This window comes from Myotis nattereri, assembly GCF_964212035.1.
Source record: "Myotis nattereri genome assembly, chromosome: X".
In the NCBI taxonomy this organism is placed as follows: domain Eukaryota; kingdom Metazoa; phylum Chordata; class Mammalia; order Chiroptera; family Vespertilionidae; genus Myotis; species Myotis nattereri.
Genome location: NC_138078.1, coordinates 3,961,120 through 3,981,043, shown reverse-complemented (window position 1 = coordinate 3,981,043; position 19,924 = coordinate 3,961,120). Strand labels below are relative to the sequence as shown.

Sequence of the window (19,924 nt, the reverse complement as noted above, 5' to 3'; positions counted from 1 at the left end):
TTCAAACCCTGTGATAATGCCGATAGACTTTGGGGGAATGTTTTGAGGAAAGGCTCTTTAAACAAATGAATCTTCAAAGATGATGTGGATTGAAATTAGGAAGGTGAATGCAGTAGACCAAGTAACTCATTGTGAACCACTACTAAATCATCATATGTTTCAAAAGCAACAGAACTGTAGTTTTAAGACTTAATGTTTGCAGTGTTTTCTAGTGATTGTGTTGTGATGTTTACTTGACACTGTACTTAGCTCTGAATGAATATGGTTTTAGCCTGTGTGTTAATTGCGCTAATTCTATAATTTCCCAGTAATGGACCTAACATATTCTGGCTTTTAAAAACCTGTTGAAATTGCATGTACTTCATTTGAAAAAAAATCCTATTAAAATTCGGAGTGGTAGAAATATAGATTGGGAGCAATGAAAGAACTGGGACATAGAGGAAGATGCGGAGTATTTGATGTGCTCATTACTGTCGAGTGGCAGATAGAAGAATGAGATGCTGGAGGGTGGAGAGACAGAGGGCGGAGGGATGGAAGGTTGACAAACTGGAGCAGCCCATACAGACTCTTCCAGGTCTATACAAATTCCTTAGCTTTTAGTTTTCAAGTTTGTGGTATATAATGGATTAGAAGACAACTTAGTCCATTACCTATAATCAAAACTGTAACTGAATTATATCATTGTTATTTAATACTAGAGGCCCGGTGCACAAATTCATGCACTGGTGGGGTCCCTCGGCCTGGCCAGCAATTGGGCTCTATCAGGGCCGGCCAGCTGGGGGGGAAGGACCGCGGGAGGTTGGCTGACTGCAGGAGGTTGGCTGTGGGAGCACACTGATCACCAGGGGGCAGCTCCTATGTTGAGTGTCTGCCCCCTGGTGGTCAGTGTGTGTCACAGCTACCAGCCGGTCATCCGGTCGTCTGGTCATCTCTTTGTAATGGCTGCTTAGGCTTTTAAATATAGAGATGCTGCCCACTTGATCATAGGTACCTTTGGAGACACCTGTGAAGTCCCTCTTTGTTTATTATTCGATAACCTTCTCTCCTAGGAAAATTGTGTTTTTTTAGCCATGGGCTAAGCATGGGCTTAAGAACCAATTGGCTCTAGAGACAGTATTACCTTCTTTTTGAAATGACTCTTTCAGGGCCTAATGCAGTCATTTCTCTTTCTGGGATTTGCCTGTAGCCTTCTACTGAGCCATCAGCTGCTACAAGAACTAGTCTTAGGAGAAAATAACTCCATACATTCAAGTCATTGCAAATAGACCAAGGTTTTTCTCTCTTTTTCAGTTCACCAAATGTGACTGCAGCCTTCCCACTGTGCCTAGACTTGCTCCTCTCCCCAGACTCACGCTCACATCATGCTCCCTGAGCCCCTCCTGAGCTCCTGTTCATTTTCATCATTATCCTCTGATGGAGAGTCATACATGTGAAGACAAACAAACAAAAAGCCCTCACTTCCTTTCACTCCTGCTCAGACATGGCCTTCTCTGCGGGGTCTTTCCTGGCCACTCTCTCTGCAGCTGTGCCTCCCTGTTTTCTGCTCATGCTCATTGCCCCTTCCTGGCGTTCTGTTCCCTCCCTAGCAGTTATCATTCTTTAATACACTCTAGACCAGTGGTCGGCAAACTCATTAGTCAGCAGAGCCAAATATCAACAGTACAACGATTGAAATTTCTTTAGAGAGCCACATTTTTTAAACTTAAACTGTATAGGTAGGTACATTGTTATTAACTTCATTAGGGGACTCCTAAGGCTTAGGAAGAGCCACACTCAAGGGGCCAAAGAGCCGCAGGTGGCTCGCGAGCCGCAGTTTGCCGACCATGGCACTATACCCTTTACTTACTTTGTCTATTTTCTGTCCCTACTAAAGTATAATATCTCCATTTTAAAAATAAATGAATACATAAATAAATGAAATCCCAAATAAAGAGGGAAAATATCAAAGCTTTAACATAGTGCCATTCACTCTTTGAAATGAACATTCAAAGCAGGGATTTGCTGCCGGGAGGGAACAAAGGTATTTTCATAGTTGCTGCTGCCGGTCTCTCTGTCTCCCTCCTTTAAGAGGAGTGATGAGGACAGTGAAGTCTTACGGGATCCCTAAGTGCTCTACACATCCACAGCAAAGCCTTGGCAGTGCCTGTCGGGGCACTTTGTTCTGGAACTTTTCTTGATTGTTGCTGGAAAAAACAGGCACCTCTTCAAAGCTATTGTGCCTCAGTTGACCTCTGTAATTCACAGAAGTCGTCTTAAGAAGTTGTCTTCAGAGGATTGTGAAGTATTGTTTCATAGGCCATCACTTTCTCAATGAACCAGGGGTAGAGCCATTCACTCCCAATGAACCAGGGGTAGAGCCATTCACTCCCAATGAACCAGGGGTAGAGCCATTCACTCCCAATGGACATCAGAGGTGTGTGTGCGCGCACAAATGTAGTCAGGATTGTGGGAGTCTTTGCTTTGATGCTTTTTTTTGAAATTTCAGAATAGGTTTTTATTTCATTCTGGTGTTTTGTTTTTGTTGTTATCCTACTGGAATATCCAAACTGTTGACTCTGTCCGCCATCTTGACCAGAACAGCTTTGATGCTTTGATGTGGAGCAGTTTATCATTAAATGCCTCATGTCTCTGAAAATATGTGCAGTTCTTATTTATCACATCTCTGTACTTATTGTGACCAAAATACCTCATTAGAGTGCTATAAATAGAAAGTCAGAAGTTATAATTTAGCATAGAATTTAAAGGATAAGATGTTTTGACTTGAGTCCTGGTTGGTTCCAAATTTTGTAAGTTTTATGACCGGGAGGAATTTACTTAATCTCCCCAAGCCTCAATTTCATCTATAATATATTACATTTACATATACTATATATTTCTATAATATTAATATAATGTATAATAAGTACAGACAATGCCGGACTTAATAATAGTTAGACTTAAGATTTTTCGACTTTATGATGGTGTTAAAGTAGAAACCATACTTCACTTTTTAAAGAATTTTCTGGGCTTTTTATGGTTTGGTTTTGTTTTCTGTTTTTTATAAAAAATATATTTTTATTGATTTCAGAGAGGAAGGGAGAGGGAGAGAGAGAAACATCAATGATGAGAGAGAATAATTGATCAGCTGCCTTCTGTACACCCCCTACTGGGGATTGAGCCTGCAACCCAGGCATGTGCCCTTGACCAGAATTGAATGCGGGACCCTGCAGTCCACAGGTCGACACTCTATCTACTGAGCCAAACTGGCTAGGGCTCACAATTTCAATTTTGATTTTTTCCTGGGCTACTGATATGTAGTGCATGGTGCTGGGTAGTGGCAGCCACTGCTCCCAGGCAGCCACGCGATCGGGAGGGTAAACAGCCGATACTCTACATTGTACTATGTTGCCAGTGTTTATGCATATTGTGCTTTGAGCATGTTTAAGGCAGGCTAGACAAAGCTATGATGTTCAGTAGCTTAGGTGTATTAAATGCATCTTTAGCTTGTGATATTTTTCAACGTAAAATGAGTTTATTGGGATGTAACCTCATTGTAAGTTGAGGAGCATCTGTATTTATTATAATGTATCACAAGTATATATTATATTTTATAAATATACTGTATTATATTTTTTTAAAGGAAACTTTTTTTAATATAATTTTTATTGATGTTTTACAGAGAGGAAGGGAGAGGAATAGAGAGTTAGAAACTTCGATGAGAGAGAAACATCGATCAGCTGCCTCCTGCACACCCCCTTCTTGGGATGTGCCCGCAACCAAGGTACATGCCCTTGACCGGAATCAAACCTGGGACCCTTCAGTCTGCAGGCCGATGCTCTGTCCACCGAGCCAAACCGGTTAGGGCTAGATTATATTATTATATAATGTTATTATATTACTAAATATTATATCAGATAAGGTCATGAGGTTGGCACAGTCGCTGGTACACAGTAGGCTAACAGTACATATTGACCCTTCTATATCAGTGGTTCTCAATCTGTGGGTCGCGACCCCTTTGGCGGTCGAACGACCCTTTCACAGGGGTCGCCTAAGACCATCCTGCAGATTAGATATTTCCATGACGATTCAAACAGTAGCAACATGACAGTTATGAAGTAGCAACGAAAATATAATTTTATGGTTGGGTCACAACATGAGGAACTGTATTTAAAGGGCCAGAAGGTTGAGAACCACTGCTCTATATCTTAGTGGACATGGTGGCAATTAGCAGCAGTTTTTCCTGTTACTGAGATACAAAACCAAAACGTTTCCTTGTGATCCAATAAAAGAGAGGAAATAAGGGGACATATGTAATACTTTCAACAATAAAGATTTAAAGCCCTAGCTGGTGTGGCTCAGTGGATAGAACATCTTCCTGCGATCTGAAGGGTCGCAGGTTCGATTCCGGTCAAGGGCACATGCCTGGGTTTGGGGATTGATCCCGAGTAGGGGGTGTGCAGGAGGCAGCCGATCCATGATTCTCTCTCATCATGGATGTTTCTATCTCTCTCTCCCTCTCCCTTCCTCTCTGAAATCCAGAAGAATCTATTTACAAAATAAGATGAATAAGTAAAGCCTGTGAGATGTAGGCAGCCTGTGTAACTCTTGCTGTTTCTCCTGGGTCTGCAGGGTGACTTCACCTGGAACAGCATGTCGGGCCGCAGCGTTCGGCTACGGTCAGTTCCCATCCAGAGCCTCTCCGAGCTGGAGCGAGCCAGGTTGCAGGAAGTAGCTTTTTATCAGTTGCAGCAGGACTGTGACCTGAGCTGTCAGATCACCATTCCCAAAGGTAAGGCCCTGTCTGTTCTTCCACCCGGGACACTGCGAGTCCGACATCCGCTCGGCCAGAGCCACAGCGTGCAGTCAGCTCACAGCTGCTGTCACACAGGAAGGAAGCCGCAGCTTCTTAGTCCTTGGCTGGCATTCCTGTCCATGGTAAAAGCCACGTTCAAGAGGGGCAGTTTACAAGGCAACTAGTATGTTGACTTACAGGGAAGGTCAACATGGGGCATTCAAAAGGAAAGCTGTGGCCCGGCAGGCATGGCTCAGTGGTTGAATGTCGACCTATGGACCAGGAGGTCATGGTTCAATTCCTGGTCAGGGCACATGCCCAGGGGGCGGGCTCCATCCCCAGCCAGGAGCGTGCGGGAGGCAGCCGATCAATGGTTCTCTCATCATTGATGTTTCTCTCTCTCTCTCTCCCTGTCCCGTCCTCTCTGAAATCAATAAAAATATTTAAAAAAAAAAAAAAAAAAGAAAGCCGTGCATATCTCAACAGTCCACATGGCTTCAGAACAAGCAATTAGAACAGTGGTTCTCAACCTTCCTAAGGCCGCGACCCTTTAATACAGTTCCTCATGTTGTGGTGACCCCCACCCATAAAATTATTTTCGTTGCTACTTCATCACTGTCATGTTGCTACAAGATTGCTTTGGAGGATTTCAGTGTCTTCAGAAATTCTTTGTTTTCTTTTACTAGGGCTTGAGGGGACGGATCATGAATATTTATTTATAAAATAATTCATATCACACAGAGAGAGAGAGACAGATATATCTGGCAAAACTTAGTTGTCACAGCTTGGAGAAGGATGCCACTGACAGGTACTGGGTAGAAGCCAGGATGCTGCCAAACATCCTACAGCACACAGGCCAGCCCCCCACCGCAAGCACTGTCAGGCCCAAGTGCCAAGTGCAGGTGTTGAGCAGCCTGGCTATGTACAGGGATATGTACTCACAGTCTGTCAGTAACCATGCTGGCAGCCCCAGCCGGTGTGGCTCAGTGGATAGAGCATTAGCCGGCAGACTGAAGGATCCCGGGTTTGATTCCCGGTCAGGGCACATGCCTGGGTTGTGGGCTCAATCCTCAGTGGGGGGCCTGCAGGAGGCAATCGATCAATGGTTCTCTCTCATCATTGATGCTTCTCTCTCTCTTTCCCTCTCCCTTCCTCTCTGAAATCAGTAACAATGTATTTTAAAAAATAACCATGCTGGCAGTATGGTTTTCTTGGCTCATCTGTGACTCACAAAAAGGGCACTCCAAGCTTAGACATCTTAAAAATAGGATTTGAGGATTGTCCACTCACTACAACTGTGAGCTTGGTCAGTGCACCTCTGCAGTAAAAGGCTTCGTTTTGTTGACTAGAACCGTGGTTGGCAAACTGCGGCTCGCGAGCCACATGCGGCTCTTTGGCCCCTTGAGCGTGGCTCTTCCACACAATACCGACTTCTGCGCATGGGCCACGAAGTTTCAATCGCATTGTACGTGCGCGCCCACATGTGGTATTTTGTGGAAGAGCCACACTCAAGGGGCCAAAGAGCCGTATGTGGCTCGCGAGCCACAGTTTGCCGGCCACTGGACTTGAAAGAGTAGCACAGAAACACTGACCTCACAGTTTTCACTGGATGGGGACTCCTACGGCCGCTTTTATTCTTCAAGCTGGAGGTCTGAGAGTTCGGGAGAAGGAGGAGGTAGATGAGGGCAAGGGGCTGGGGGGACACACATCTCACCGACTCCCTTCCTGCCCCCTGGGCTTCCTCGGCACGTGCTGCTTGCCACCGCAACCAGAGCCAGCTCCTTCCAGGAGGAAACCCCTGCCCCTGCTAGATCTTTTCATGTCCATCTAACACGAAGAGATCCTCAGCTCAATGAAGAAATAAAGCCCTTGGACAGTTGATGGCGAATGAGTACTCATCACTGTCCGGATGGTTACTGCTTCTCCCGAGGGCAGACCCACCCTGCCTCACCTTGCCTTGGTGGCTTGCAGGTGGAAAGGAGGCCTGTCTTCTCCTCCCCGTTAACTCACAAGGTGGCCCAAGTGAGGCCTGAAGAGTCCGAAAGGGTGTCCCAAAATTCACGCAAGATTTGAATTTTGCGTGAGCATTAACAACAACAACAAAAAATAAAAGCCTAATTTTACTTGGTGTATTGAATCAGATTCTAATATCTGTTGCCCTTTGATGTCAATCCCTTCCATTTGATAAGCATGACCAAGTACCAATGCTGGCCCCGGAGCAGGGACAGTGAAGACCAATGAGGACCACGGCTTTGCGTATGTGCCAGCAAAGCCGTGGAGGTCATTTACCTGAAGTGCTATTCCATACATAACCCTATACTGTATACTTTATGAATCAATAAAAAATTTACAATTTTAATTATAAACCTGTGTTTTCTATCGAAATTACTTCTTGCGTGAATTTTGGGACACCCTTTAGCTCCCCTTCACAAGCACAGATGTTCTTTCAGTTCCTTTAAAAAAAAAAAAAAAAGAAAGAAACAAAGAAAAAAATGTTGTTGGCAAACCCAATTTGTATTGGAGGGAATGATGACTCTACAAAGTTATGTGAAACCTACATTGGATGCACACCAGATAAGATATCAGGGAACAAGTATTATTTGTAGCTTTATTTTTAAACCCAGTTAATTTGGCGTTCCTTTGTCCCTGCTTTTAAAGAGTCTACTAAATAAATAACCTTTCCCAAGCAGACAACTTTATCAAACGTGTCTGCTGGAAGTTCTGTCCACATTGCTCATTTCTGAGATTATGTACTTCACACTCAGGAAAAGATTCATTCCATCCAGATGCCCAAAAATATTCATGCTATAGCTCCTATAGAAACCACACACACACACACACACACACATACACACACACACACGCACAATTACTTCCCATTTTTATAGTTTTCTATCAAAATGGGAACTAATGTGTTTGGGTTTTTTTGTGGTTTTAAAAATATTTTTGCCGAAACCGGTTTGGCTCAGTGGATAGAGCGTCGGCCTGTGGACTGAAAGGTCCCGGGTTCGATTCCGGTCAAGGGCATGTACCTGGGTTGCGGGCACATCCCCAGTAGGAGATGTGCAGGAGGCAGCTGATCGATGTTTCTCTCTCATCGATGTTTCTAACTCTCTATCTCTCTCCCTTCCTCTCTGTAAAAAATCAATAAAATATATTTTAAAAATATATATTTTTATGGGTTTCAGAGAGGAAGGGTGAGGGAGGGAAAGAGAGAAATATCAATGATGAGAGAGAATCATGAATCGGCTGCCTCCTGCACACCCCCTACTGGGGATGGAGTCTGCAACCCGGGCATGTGCCCTTGACTGGAATCAAACCCGGGACCCTTCAGTGTGCAGGCCGAAGCTCTATCCACTGAGCCAAACCAGCCGGGGCGGGAACTAATGTTGTATAAATATTTTCTTATGGAGGAGAAAAGGGATTGTGTGGGGAGATAGAAATGAACAGAGTCACCCGGGATTACTGAGGCGATCGTTTTGCGCAAATGATTCTAGACATTATTTACCAAGAGCCACCAAATGCATGGAGTGCTATGATGGCAGCTTTGATTGGAGGGTGGCCACTTGGTTCCGTGCAAACCCCCAAGTGGAGGTTCTAAGTAGGGTCAGATTCACTGTGTGAATTATTTACTCAGGAAAATAAATACAGTGGACCTTGCCTTGACCAGTGTGGCTCAGTGGATAGAGCATCGGCCCGCGGACTGAAGGGTCCTGTGTTCGATTACAGTCAAGGGCATATACCTTGGTTGCGGGCACATCCCCAGTGGGGGGTGTGCAGGAGGCGGCTGATCGATGTTTCTCTCTCATTGATGTTTCTAATTCTCTATCTCCCTTCCTCTCTGTAAAAAGTCAATAAAATATATTTTTAAATTCAGTGGACCTAGAACCGAAAGAAATGATACCAAGCCCAATGAGACAACGGGTATAATGAAAATGGAAATATACCTAAGCTCACATTTCAGCTCTTTGCCACTTTAGGATGAGTATAGGGCAGCGATGGCGAACCTATGACACGCGTGTCAGAGGTGACACGTGAACTCATTTTTTTGGTTGATTTTTCTTTGCTAAATGGCATTTAAATCTATAAAAATAAATATCAAAAATATAAGTGTTTTACTATGGTTGCAAAGACCAAAACATTTCTATATGTGACACGGCACCAGAGTTAAGTTAGGGTTTTTCAAAATGCTGACACGCCGAGCTCAAAAGGTTCGCCATCACTGGCCTAGGGATTTTTTTACGGGTATCTGTTTGAAGAACCTCCTCTCTCCATGAGACTGGTGTCTCCAGGGTGCAGATAAATGATATTATAATATGTTCACCAGCTTCTGGGCTTCACCATAGAGAGGGGGGATCGGAGGTTGAGGGATTGGGAAATGACTGGGTGATTGCCTAGCATGGACTGCAGGGATGGGATCCAGAGCACAAGTAGGGACTTTGACTTCCTCTCAAGCTATAGTGATAGGTGCACATCAGTTATATGGTACCGATGCAAGGAAATGAGAAGATGGGCGTATAATTTCACTCCAGATTGCCTCTCTGCTCTCGGTGAAGGTGTAAGCAATTTCACATGCTAGGAGTGAGGATGGACAGGAGGTACTGGAGGTTTGAACTACTGGAGGTTTGAGGAAAGAGGAGAGGAAGAGAGGGCAACCGATGGGCCAGCGATGTTGCAGGGTTGCAGGGCGGGCCAAAAGGCTCATTTGAGGTGAGTGTCTGGGAATTTAAATTGCAAAATGAGCATCCTGGCCACTAAACACTACTAAAGCCAAATACACCTTTTTGCAATTTGAATTCCCCAGACCTGGTTAATCAAATCCCTATTAGAGTTGGGATTTTCTAGTTGAGTTCAATGATAGTAGAGAAGCACCTGGCAGTGGCCCCATGATGGCCATGACCTTGTCCCTGGAACCTGTGAACATGTTACCTCACAGGCCAAAGGGAACTTTGCAGATGTGATCAGTTAACGTCCCTGAAATAGTGAGACTACCCTGGATTATCTGGGAGGGCCCACACTGATCACGTGGGTACTTCAGAGAAGTGAAACTGTCCCAGCTGTAGTCAGCGACAGAGATGACTGAAAGCAATGTTGCTGTCTTTGAAGATGGAGGAGGGGCCACAGGCCAGAAAATGAAAGCAGCCTCTAGATCAGTGGTCCTCAACCTTCCTCATACCGCGACCCTTTAATGCAGCTCCTCATGTTGTGGTGACCCCCAATTTCATTGTTACAAATTGAACATAATGAAAGCATAGTGATTCATCACAGAAACAATATGTAATTATAGATGTGTTTTCCGATGGCCTTAGGCGACCCCTGTGAAAGGGTCGTTCGACCCCCAAAGGGGTCGCGACCCACAGGTTGAGAACCGCTGCTAGAAAAGGCAAGGAAACAGATTCTCCTAGACTAGAGCTTCTAGAAAGGACTGCAACCCTGGTGACACCTTGGTTTTAGCCCAGTGAGACCCATCTCAGACTTCTGACCTCCAGAAATATCAGATAATACTAGTAAGCTTGAGTTGCTCATGTCACTAAATCTGTGGTCATTTATTATAGCAGTGATAGGAAACTAATACAGTGTTCAAGGAAATGATTGGAAACTCAGACCATGGAATCCAAGTTGGATAAAGAAGAGAAGCTGGGAATAAATGCAAAAGACATATTTTTCTTGAATAAAAAGAATCTATAAAATAAATATGTCAATTATGTCGTTAATCATCTTTAAACTGAATGTGATTCCAAAACACATACCAACAGAATTTGTTTTTGTAATATCACTAACTTGATCTAAACATCATCTGGGCAAATAATTCTGTGAGAGTAGGAAGGCAAACATATGAAAAAGGTCAAATGAAAACGAACTCTATCCATTTGTTAAAATGTCATAAAACGAAAGCAATTAAAAGAGCATTATACTGCTTCATCATAGGCAGATTAATGGGAGACAACAGTTCCGAAATGAACTAAAATTGCTATGAGAACTCTGACATGATAAATATTGCATTTCTTGTCAGGGAAATGATGGATTATTATTGTATTTGCAATAATGAGACAACCATTGAGGAGAAAAGGCTGGATTCTTCCCTTCCTCCTTACATCTAAGGAAATTGATATAGAAGGATTTGAAGATTTAAAAATGAAACTATAAATGCACCAAAGCCAAACATAGCTGGATATTTAAATATTTTTACATTGGGAAAGTCGCCATCCAGAAAACATAGAGTGATACATTTTACTACATTGGAAAAAAAAGAACTGTCTTTGTTGCCAACAAATAAATCAATAAATAGAAATGTACAGCACATGTGACAAACTAAAGGCTAACTTCTCTACTGTAAAAAAGCTTTGTTATGAATTAATATGAGAAAAAATAATTAAAATATAGACACATTACAGGCAGCTCACAGAAAAAGATATGCCATTAATTTATGAATATTTGAAAAGATGCCCACCCTCATATTCATTAGAGAAATGCAAGCTAAACAACAAGGGAATTTTTTCTTTTATATTAGAATGGCTTCAAAAGTAGGATAATAGCCCAGCCCGGTGTAGCTCAGCACTAGAGCGTCGACCTAGGAACCAAGAAGTCACCAGTTCGATTCCTGTTCAGGGCATATGCCCTGGTTTCGGGCTTGATCCCCAGTGGGGGGCGTGCAGGAGGCAGCCAATCAATGATTCTCTTTCATCATTGATGTTTCTATCTCTCTCTCCCTCTCCCTTCCTCTCTGAAATCAATAAAAATATATTTAAAAAGTTATTATAAAAGTAGGATAATATACTTTATGGGAAAACAAACACTCATCTACTGTTGGTAGGAGTCTCATACACTTGTTGTGGCAGCAACAAGGCAGTTTGGCAACACAGAACTTTTAAATGGCCCAACAATTCTACTAGTAAGACTGTATCTCACAGATACATATTTGTACTGGTTGAGGTAGGCTAACACTTTGTGCCTTAACATTATAATCATTCCTTTCTTACTCAGGCACCATCCAGAACAGGTTGGCCGTGGCGGGCAGGACAATAGATCCTGCTGTTCGCAGTTATTCAGGGACCTAGGCTTCTCACCTCTGTGGCTCCCCCTCCTCTATTACGTTCAGCCAGGAGACACACAAACTAAAAACTGACAACATTTCCATAAACCTTAGAAGATGACTGATGGGGTTGATAGGTTACTCCTGCTAAACTTAAGATATTTTGAAAAGGGACTTTTGAAGATGCTACAGAGAATCTAGATACATTTTTTAAAATATATTTTATTGATTTTTTTACAGAGAGGAAGGGAGAGGGATAGAGAGCTAGAAACATCGATGAGAGAGAAACATCGATCAGCTGCCTCCTGCACACACCCTACTGGGGATGTGCCCGCAACCAAGGTACATGCCCTTGACCAGAATTGAACCCGGGACCCTTCAGTCCTCAGGCTGATGCTCTATCCACTGAGCGAAACCGATTAGGGCTCTAGATACATTTTTAGTGGTAGAAATCAGGAGGCCCTTGGTGGGAGGGGTCGTATCTAACAATAGAGCGTTTCTTGGGCAACCATGGAATGTTTCTGCCTGGTCAAAGGCTGCTCTTGGCAGAGGCTTTTGGATCACTCTTTCTGTCTGTAAATGGCCTGATCTTTAACAGTGGAACCGAGAAACAAATGCGGGAGCATGGTCAAGAGATTAAGCAGCACCTCATGGCTTGTATGAAGTCTTCGTTTATTCAAAACGCATGAGCAGAGCACTATTTATGTATCAGGTAGTATGTTTAGGCTCAATTACTGTTACTTTGATAGCATTTTAATACAAATGGTCTAAGTCAGGGGATAGCAAACGGGCCTAGTGGCCAAACCCAGGTCCCATCTGTTTTAGTAAATAAAGTCTTGATGAACTACAGCCATACTCATCCATTTACATGGGGTCCGTGGCTGCTTTCACTTGACAATGGGAGAGTTTAAGAGTTGTGACAGCCCATATGTCTCACAGAGCCTCAGATGTTTAGGATCTGGCCCTTTATAGGAAACATTTGCTGACCTCTGTTCTAAAGTCAAATGAAAGAAAGTGGCATATTTCTGCCACAATCAGCAAAGCAGGTTAGTGTACGCAGTGTGGCTGAATCTCATTATACTGTAAACTAAATATGTAAAGCCCAGTGGTTCCATGGGAGGGAAATGCATATTCATGTTTTTAATGCTCCTTTTCTCTCTTGCTTTCAGTTAATTTCTGATATCACAATTGAGAAAGGCTTTGTTTATGTATTTTGAAAACAGTATCACAGAATGAGTAATAGCTGATGGTTTAAGAAAATGTGGACAATCGCCTAATAAAAGAGTACCCTGACCCCTCAAAATTGCTCAATTATATGGCTTCCTTATAAAATGGTCCCTCACCATTGTCCCTTAGGCAATGTAAACCCAAGTAAACAACTCAGGGAAATCAAGAAAATGATATTCATGATGAGCTAACACTGCAGCTGTCTTTGGTTTGTGATTTAAATGTTGATTTTAAAAATAAGGACCACCTGGTGGGCATGGAAATGGAGCTTGGATATTTGTGTAACAGCCCTAGAGAGAAAATAGAATTAACTTATTTCTATGTTCTTCTTGCTGGCAATGTTCAGTTGAAGAGGTGATGTGCTACAATGTGTGTTAAGGCCTTTTAAAAAAATATATTTTATTGAATTTTTTACAGAGAGGAAGGGAGAGGGATAGAGAGTTTGAAACATCGATGAGAGAGAAACATCGATCAGCTGCCTCCTGCACATCTCCCTACTGGGGATGTGCCCACAACCAAGGCACATGCCCTTGACCGGAATCGAACCTGGGACCCCTCAGTCCGCAGGCCGATGCTCTATCCACTGAGCCAAACCAGTCAGGGCTAAAGCTTTTTTGTATACATAAAACTGAAGTTGAGCCAGGCCGGCATGGCTCCGTGGTTGAGCATCGACCTGTGAACCAGGAGGTCACAATTCCATTTCCGGTCAAGGGCACATGCCCAGCTTGTGGGCTCAATCCCCAGTCTGAGGCATGCAAGAGGCAGCTGATCCATGATTCTCTCTCATCATTGATGTTTCTGTCTCCCTCTCCCTCTCCCTTCCTCTCTGACATCAGTTTTAAAAAAGGAAGTTGAAACCTGGATTAAAATCCACAACTCAAATGCATGTAGAAATGCTGGTAGGAAGGAAATAGGGTGACCAAAAAAACGTTAGACCACTGGGCTTAGAGGTCCTCAACTAATGACTCTATTGTGTGAGCTGCAGAGCTAGTTGTATCTTCTATGTATCCACAATGACCTTTTCTGTGATCTTCCCAGAGACTTGTGACTTCCCAGTGGATAAGGCTATATTTTATTTGTCTTTCAATCTGGAACAGCACGTCAACTGCTCAATAAACCACTGACCCTTAGCAAATCATTGAGAAAGTGAATGAATGCATGTATGCATGCATGCATATTCTCATTTAAAAGTATATTTCTTCATTCTTCCCTATCTCTCTAAAGAGCATCAATCACCTGTCAATGATCTCCCCCAATACCCTTGTAATGATTTTGAAATAACCTCAATGCTTCCCTATTAGTTCAACCCCTGCCCAGTTTCCAACTTTGGTGGTCTCAGAGGGTTGGTATGAGTCTTATCTGAGGCAATAGCCACGATGAGCTTAAAACATCTCCCAGCATCTTGAATACTCTCAATAAAAGTTATCTATCACCATTATCATGAATATTATCATCATCACCATCACCATATCACTTTGTCTTATATCTTTCTTCAAAGCTAGGCATTTCATCATTATGCCTCACCTTAACTATAGAAGGCCATAGATCTTCACCTGCTTTGCTCAATTCACAGGTTCACCCTCATTCTGCCCACCACACAATCTACTTTGTTGGAAAAATGTCAAGAAACGAAAAACTTCCAAGGCCCTCTGTTGCCTGCTGATGTCACTATCACGGCCATTTACAGTAGGATTCCATATAAAAGAAGAAATCCATTTTGTTTGCACTTGTTCTGAGAATGCACCACAGATTTAAGTTTATTTACCTTAGAGCAGTAGGTTTCAAACTTCTTGTCCACAATCTAAGGTAAGAAATACATTTGACATCCCAGCCCAGGAAACACAAGAACCAAATGGTGCTTATTTAAAAAAACAAAACAAAATCTATTTTATTGATTTTACTGAGAGGAAGGGAGAGAAATAGAGTCAGAAACATTGATGAGAGAGAAACATTGATCAGCTGCCTCCTACATGCCCCCCACTGGGGATCGAGCCCACAACCACGGTACATGCCTTTGACCAGAATCGAACCCGGGACCCTTCAGTCCTCTGACTGATGCTCTATCCACGGAGCCAAACTGGCAAGGGCCCAAATGCTGCTTATCTTTATCAGTGATTCACTTGGATATTTTCTATCATTTCTCTCCTGTCATCTTCTATTTGATTCTCTATCATTTTCTAAAATACACTTGTCATGACCCACAGTTTGACTAGCACAGTGTCAGAAGGCAGATGGAATGGACAAAAATGGCAGTATGGAAAGCCTGCGGTGGCTCTTCGCTGTGGCTCTCGGGACCTTGGAAAGGCGGATGGGGCGTTGTTCCCGGGGGGCCACAGGACTGAGCCAGGCCGGACCCCTGGCCTAAGCATCTCGTGCCTCCTCTATCTAGAGCAGCGGTTCTCAACCTGTGGGTTGCGACCCCTTTGGCGGTCAAACGACCCTTTCACAGGGGTCACCTAAGACCATCCTGCAGATCAGATATTTACATGACGATTCATAACAGTAGCAACATTACAATTATGAAGTAGCAACGAAAATAATTTGATGGTTGGGTCACAACATGGGGAACTGTATTTAAAGGGCCAGAAGGTTGAGAACCACTGGTCTAATGGAAGCTTCAGTGTCATGTCACGAGAAGTACATATCACCCTAACCGGTTTGGCTCAGTGGATAGAGCGTTGGCCTGTGGACTGAAAGGTCCCAGGTTCGATTCCGGCCAAGGGCATGTACCTGGGTTGCGGGCACATCCCCAGTAGGAGGTGTGCAGGAGGCAGCTGATCGATGTTTCTCTCTCATTGATGTTTCTAACTCTCTATCCCTTTCCCTTCCTCTCTGTGAAAAATCAATGAAATATATTTTTAAAAAGAGAATAGTGCACATCCTTTGTGTTTCTCTCACACTGATATTTCTCTCTGTCTCTCCCTCTCTCTTCCACTCTCTAAAAATCAATGGAAAAATATCCTCTGGTGAGGATTAAAAAAAAAGAAAAGTTGTACACATCCTCAAGGAGTTCCTAATCAGTCAATAGAGAAAACACAAATAAATGAATTCTATTACAAGAGCTGTGGCTATCACCTAGCCGAGTTACCTGCTTATAGATAAAAGAAACTGCCTCATCTACTTATTCCAGTAAAAGCCGGGAATGACAGAGGTTTCCCTGCAGGTTCCTTTGTAATTTTCTTCTTGGATGCTCTCCTCTGCACCCCAGGGCTTTATAATATCAAGGTCTCAAGTGTGTGCTGTGAATGATTCTATTCTGGTGCCAAGCAGGCAGGCCAAGACAAGAGTATGTGACTCTTTAAGCCATAGGCTTTGTGCCTTCGTATTCACAAACTAGCTCCCTATATGTTCTCAGACAAAATAGGTTTCCATCCAAGATCTTGTCTGTATGGGTCACATTTATAGATCTTTGTTGGAGCAGCAACTAGTATTGCACAAGGCTTTGGCATCCTGAACGAAACTTTTGTCACTGCAATTTCTGAAATATTCTGGCACCTTTCGAAGATTCCAAGACTACACCATTCTCTCTGTTGGGATTATAGCCCAAAAGAAATTTGATCATTACAAAGAATGTTCAATCCTTAAAATATGAAATAAACAGGGACTTCCATCCTACCTCTTTTTCTTTATTTCCCCATAGGTGAAACGAAGACAAATAAGTATTCATTGAGATTAATTATCAAGCGTTATTGTTTTTTAAACCTATCAGGCTTTCTAGATAACTTGAAATTCAGCCTTCGAAGTTATGAAAAATTCAATTAGTGGGTATTTATAAAATGTTTACAAATGAAGAAGCTCTGGAAAAGTAGTTTAAGGAGTCTTCACTTCAGATAGGAGTGGGCAGCCTGGCCAGTGTGGCTCAGTGGTTGAGCATCAACCTATGAACCAGGAGGTCACGGTTCAATACCCAGTGAGGGCACATGCCCAGGTTGTGGGCTCCATCCTCAGCAGGGGGTGTGCAGGAGGCAGCCAATCCATGAATCTCTCTCATCATTCATGTTTCTCCCTCTCACTTTCTCTCTCTGAAATCAATAAAAAATATATTTACTTTTTTTAAAAGATAGGAGTGGGCAAACTATAGCCCAAAGGCCAAATCCATCCCACTGCCCATTTTTGTAAATAAAGTTTTATTAAGACACAGCCATACTCATTTCTCATTTTGTTTCTGTATTGTCTAAGTGCTACAGAAACTGAGTAGAGTAGTTTTGACACAGACCATGTCACCCACGGAGCCAAAAATATTTACTCTCTGGACCTTTATAGGAAAAACTTGCTGACTTCTGATTTAAGAGATTACTATTAATTCAATATAGTAATTTGTAATTATTATTTGTGTAATTGATCAATTATACCTTTCTAGTCATTTCCATTTCTTTGCTATCTTAATTTTATTTTGTAATAATTGGGTGTTCTTTTTAATGGTCAGACTCTGTAACTCTCAGAGGTTTTAGCGTTTATATTATGTGACCAAATATATTTTCAAAGTGGATAATAAAGTCCCTTGGTGGCACCAAAGAAGTAAGAAGAGTTAATATTTTTATGAGTTGTTTAAACAACTGATGCCGCCATACAGCTAGACTCATCCAGAACTCATTCATCCAGTGTCCTTCCATCTTTCTTCCCCGCTCTCATCAGAGGTCCACTTTGTTCTTTGGTTGCCTTCCTTCATTGTCACAAAATGGCTCCCACTGCCTCTGGTATCACTGTCCCTGTGCAGCATGAAGAGGCAAAAAGCATAGTGACTCTTCAGCAAGCATCTTCAGTAACAGAGGATTGTCCTGCTGCCTCCCAGCAGACTTCCCTCCCTTCCGGCCAGTCCCCAGGTCAATACTGGCATGCAGGGAGACATCACTGGAATTGGCTTCACCTAAGATCCCTTTCCTGAACTGGGGTGACAAAATAGGGAAGGAAAAAATTGGGAGGGGCGGGTGTAGTAGGATAAAGATGGATTTAGATTAGAAACTCTCTGTGTATATAATAGCAATATCGTCTTCTGCCATTGCCAATAAGCAATAGGGGAGGGGACTATTTTTATATCATATTTATTTGATTTAGTGTCTAGTACCGTGTGTTGAATGTGCTGCTCAGGAAATATTTGAGAAATCGAATGGAATGGATTGAAAATTCAATCCTAGCCCAGTCAGTCATAGCTCAAAGAATCACCAAAAATGAGAATAGAAAAAGGAAAGAATGAGGAGCCTAATAGTTTTCATCTAATTGCATCACCTGTTCAGTTACTGAATTGGCGAGAGCTCTTTTTATGGGAGCAACTGGCAGAAATTTGGAGGAGTTCCCAAGGCTTAAGTCTCTGATTTAAAGATATAGCATTCCCTCATATTTGTTCAGTGTAAAACAGTGTGTGTCAAAAGAAAGTTGATAAAATTAGCCCCTTACCTAGGTTGAAAATCACATCATGTGCACACTTTGCCTGACTATCTTTTCAACTTGAGCTACAAGTTTTGGCTTTAAAATGAATAATGAAGAAGTTCCCATAATTTGAAATTGAATTTCCTTGAGTTAATAATCCAGGGTATTTCTTTGGGATATATGATTTCTGTCCTTTTGTTCTCCTATCTGCTCTCTTGCCTTTATAGTCCAGGAAAGAAATATAGCTTAAGGAAATAACTGGCCATAAACCATTTTTCTTGCTCTGGTATTTGGAAACTTTTGTCTCTGCAAATACAATGTCTACCTAGACTAAGTGAAAAATACCATTTTCAATTTAAGGGATGTGCAATAAGAGATGCAAATTCAGGCCCCAGCTGGTTTGGCTCGGTGGATTGAGCATCGGCCTGCGGACTGAAGGGTCCTGGGTTTGATTCCGGTCAAGGGCACATGCCCAGGTTGCGAGCTCGATCCCCAGTGGTGGGCATGCAGGAGGCAACTAGTCAGTGGTTCACTCTCATCATTGATGTTTCTCTCTCTCTCTCTCTCTCTCTCTCTCTCTCTCTCTCTCTCTCCTTCTTACTTCCTCTCTGAAATCAATAAGATATATGTTTTTTAAAAAAGAGAGAGAAGCAAATTCAGGAGCCTGGAAGGACCGACTAGCTCCTCACTTAGAAAAAGATATCAGGTTTGCCCCCCTAGAATATGACTTTATAGTTATAGCTGTTGGGTTGTTTTTTTTTACTCATAGCAATTGAATGTGGAAAAAATGACAGCAAGTAAAAGATCCTTCTAGGGCATAATTTGATCATGACCAGTTATTACAGCAAGCAGTGATTACAAAGAGCGCCTGGTTATGGAAAAACCATAGTTGAGCTTTTAAGCCCATGGCATCCAGGCCATGTGACCCACTTCCCTATCTCACATTTTGATAGAATAATGAGACAAGGTCTACAAATCAAATATCTCCCTGATTTTCTGTTAATAGAAACATACTTGCTTTGAGGTTCGAGGTTCTACAAGGTTTCTCTCTTGAGAAAACATTTCAGAACTAATTACCTTGCCAAAATAATTTATACAAAACAGAAAAAGTTTCTTAGTGTTTAATTTAGCTGGAAGCATGGTGACCTCCAAGAACGGACTCCCTTTGCAATAGTAAGAGGCTCACAGAATGTTCTGATTTTCCGACCACAGCTTTGATCATTTCACCACCACTTCAACAAGTAAACTGTGGGGATTAGTACATTTCACAAGTACTTTGGGGAGCCTCATCTCTAAGGAAGGGCATCTGTGTTGCTTAAGAATACCATGAATATTTTCTTCCCTGAGAAACAGACACTTAGGAAACACATTTTGAAAAAAGTCTAACCCACAAGGTGCTGGCAGGATAAAGAAACAGTGTTTAATTCATTGGGGTTTACACCAAGGGAAATGACTTGATAACTATATGTCTACCTGCCTTCTATCTCAATCAAGGTTAATGGAAGAATTGCTAAAGATAAGGTGAT

At 42.5% G+C, this 19,924-nt stretch overlaps 1 protein-coding gene across 3 annotated transcripts in view; it reads left to right on the top strand.

Moving 5' to 3' along the window:
* ARHGAP6 (Rho GTPase activating protein 6) overlaps positions 1-19,924 on the top strand; it is a gene marked incomplete at its 5' end in the record, with an annotated part of 507,844 nt that overhangs the window by 396,675 nt on the left and 91,245 nt on the right. For all 3 annotated transcript variants that reach the window (XM_081080924.1, XM_081080923.1, XM_081080925.1), the window contains one exon: positions 4,609-4,768. In XM_081080924.1, the coding sequence (XP_080937050.1) occupies positions 4,609-4,768 (160 nt within the window). The remainder of the gene's footprint in view (positions 1-4,608; positions 4,769-19,924) is intronic.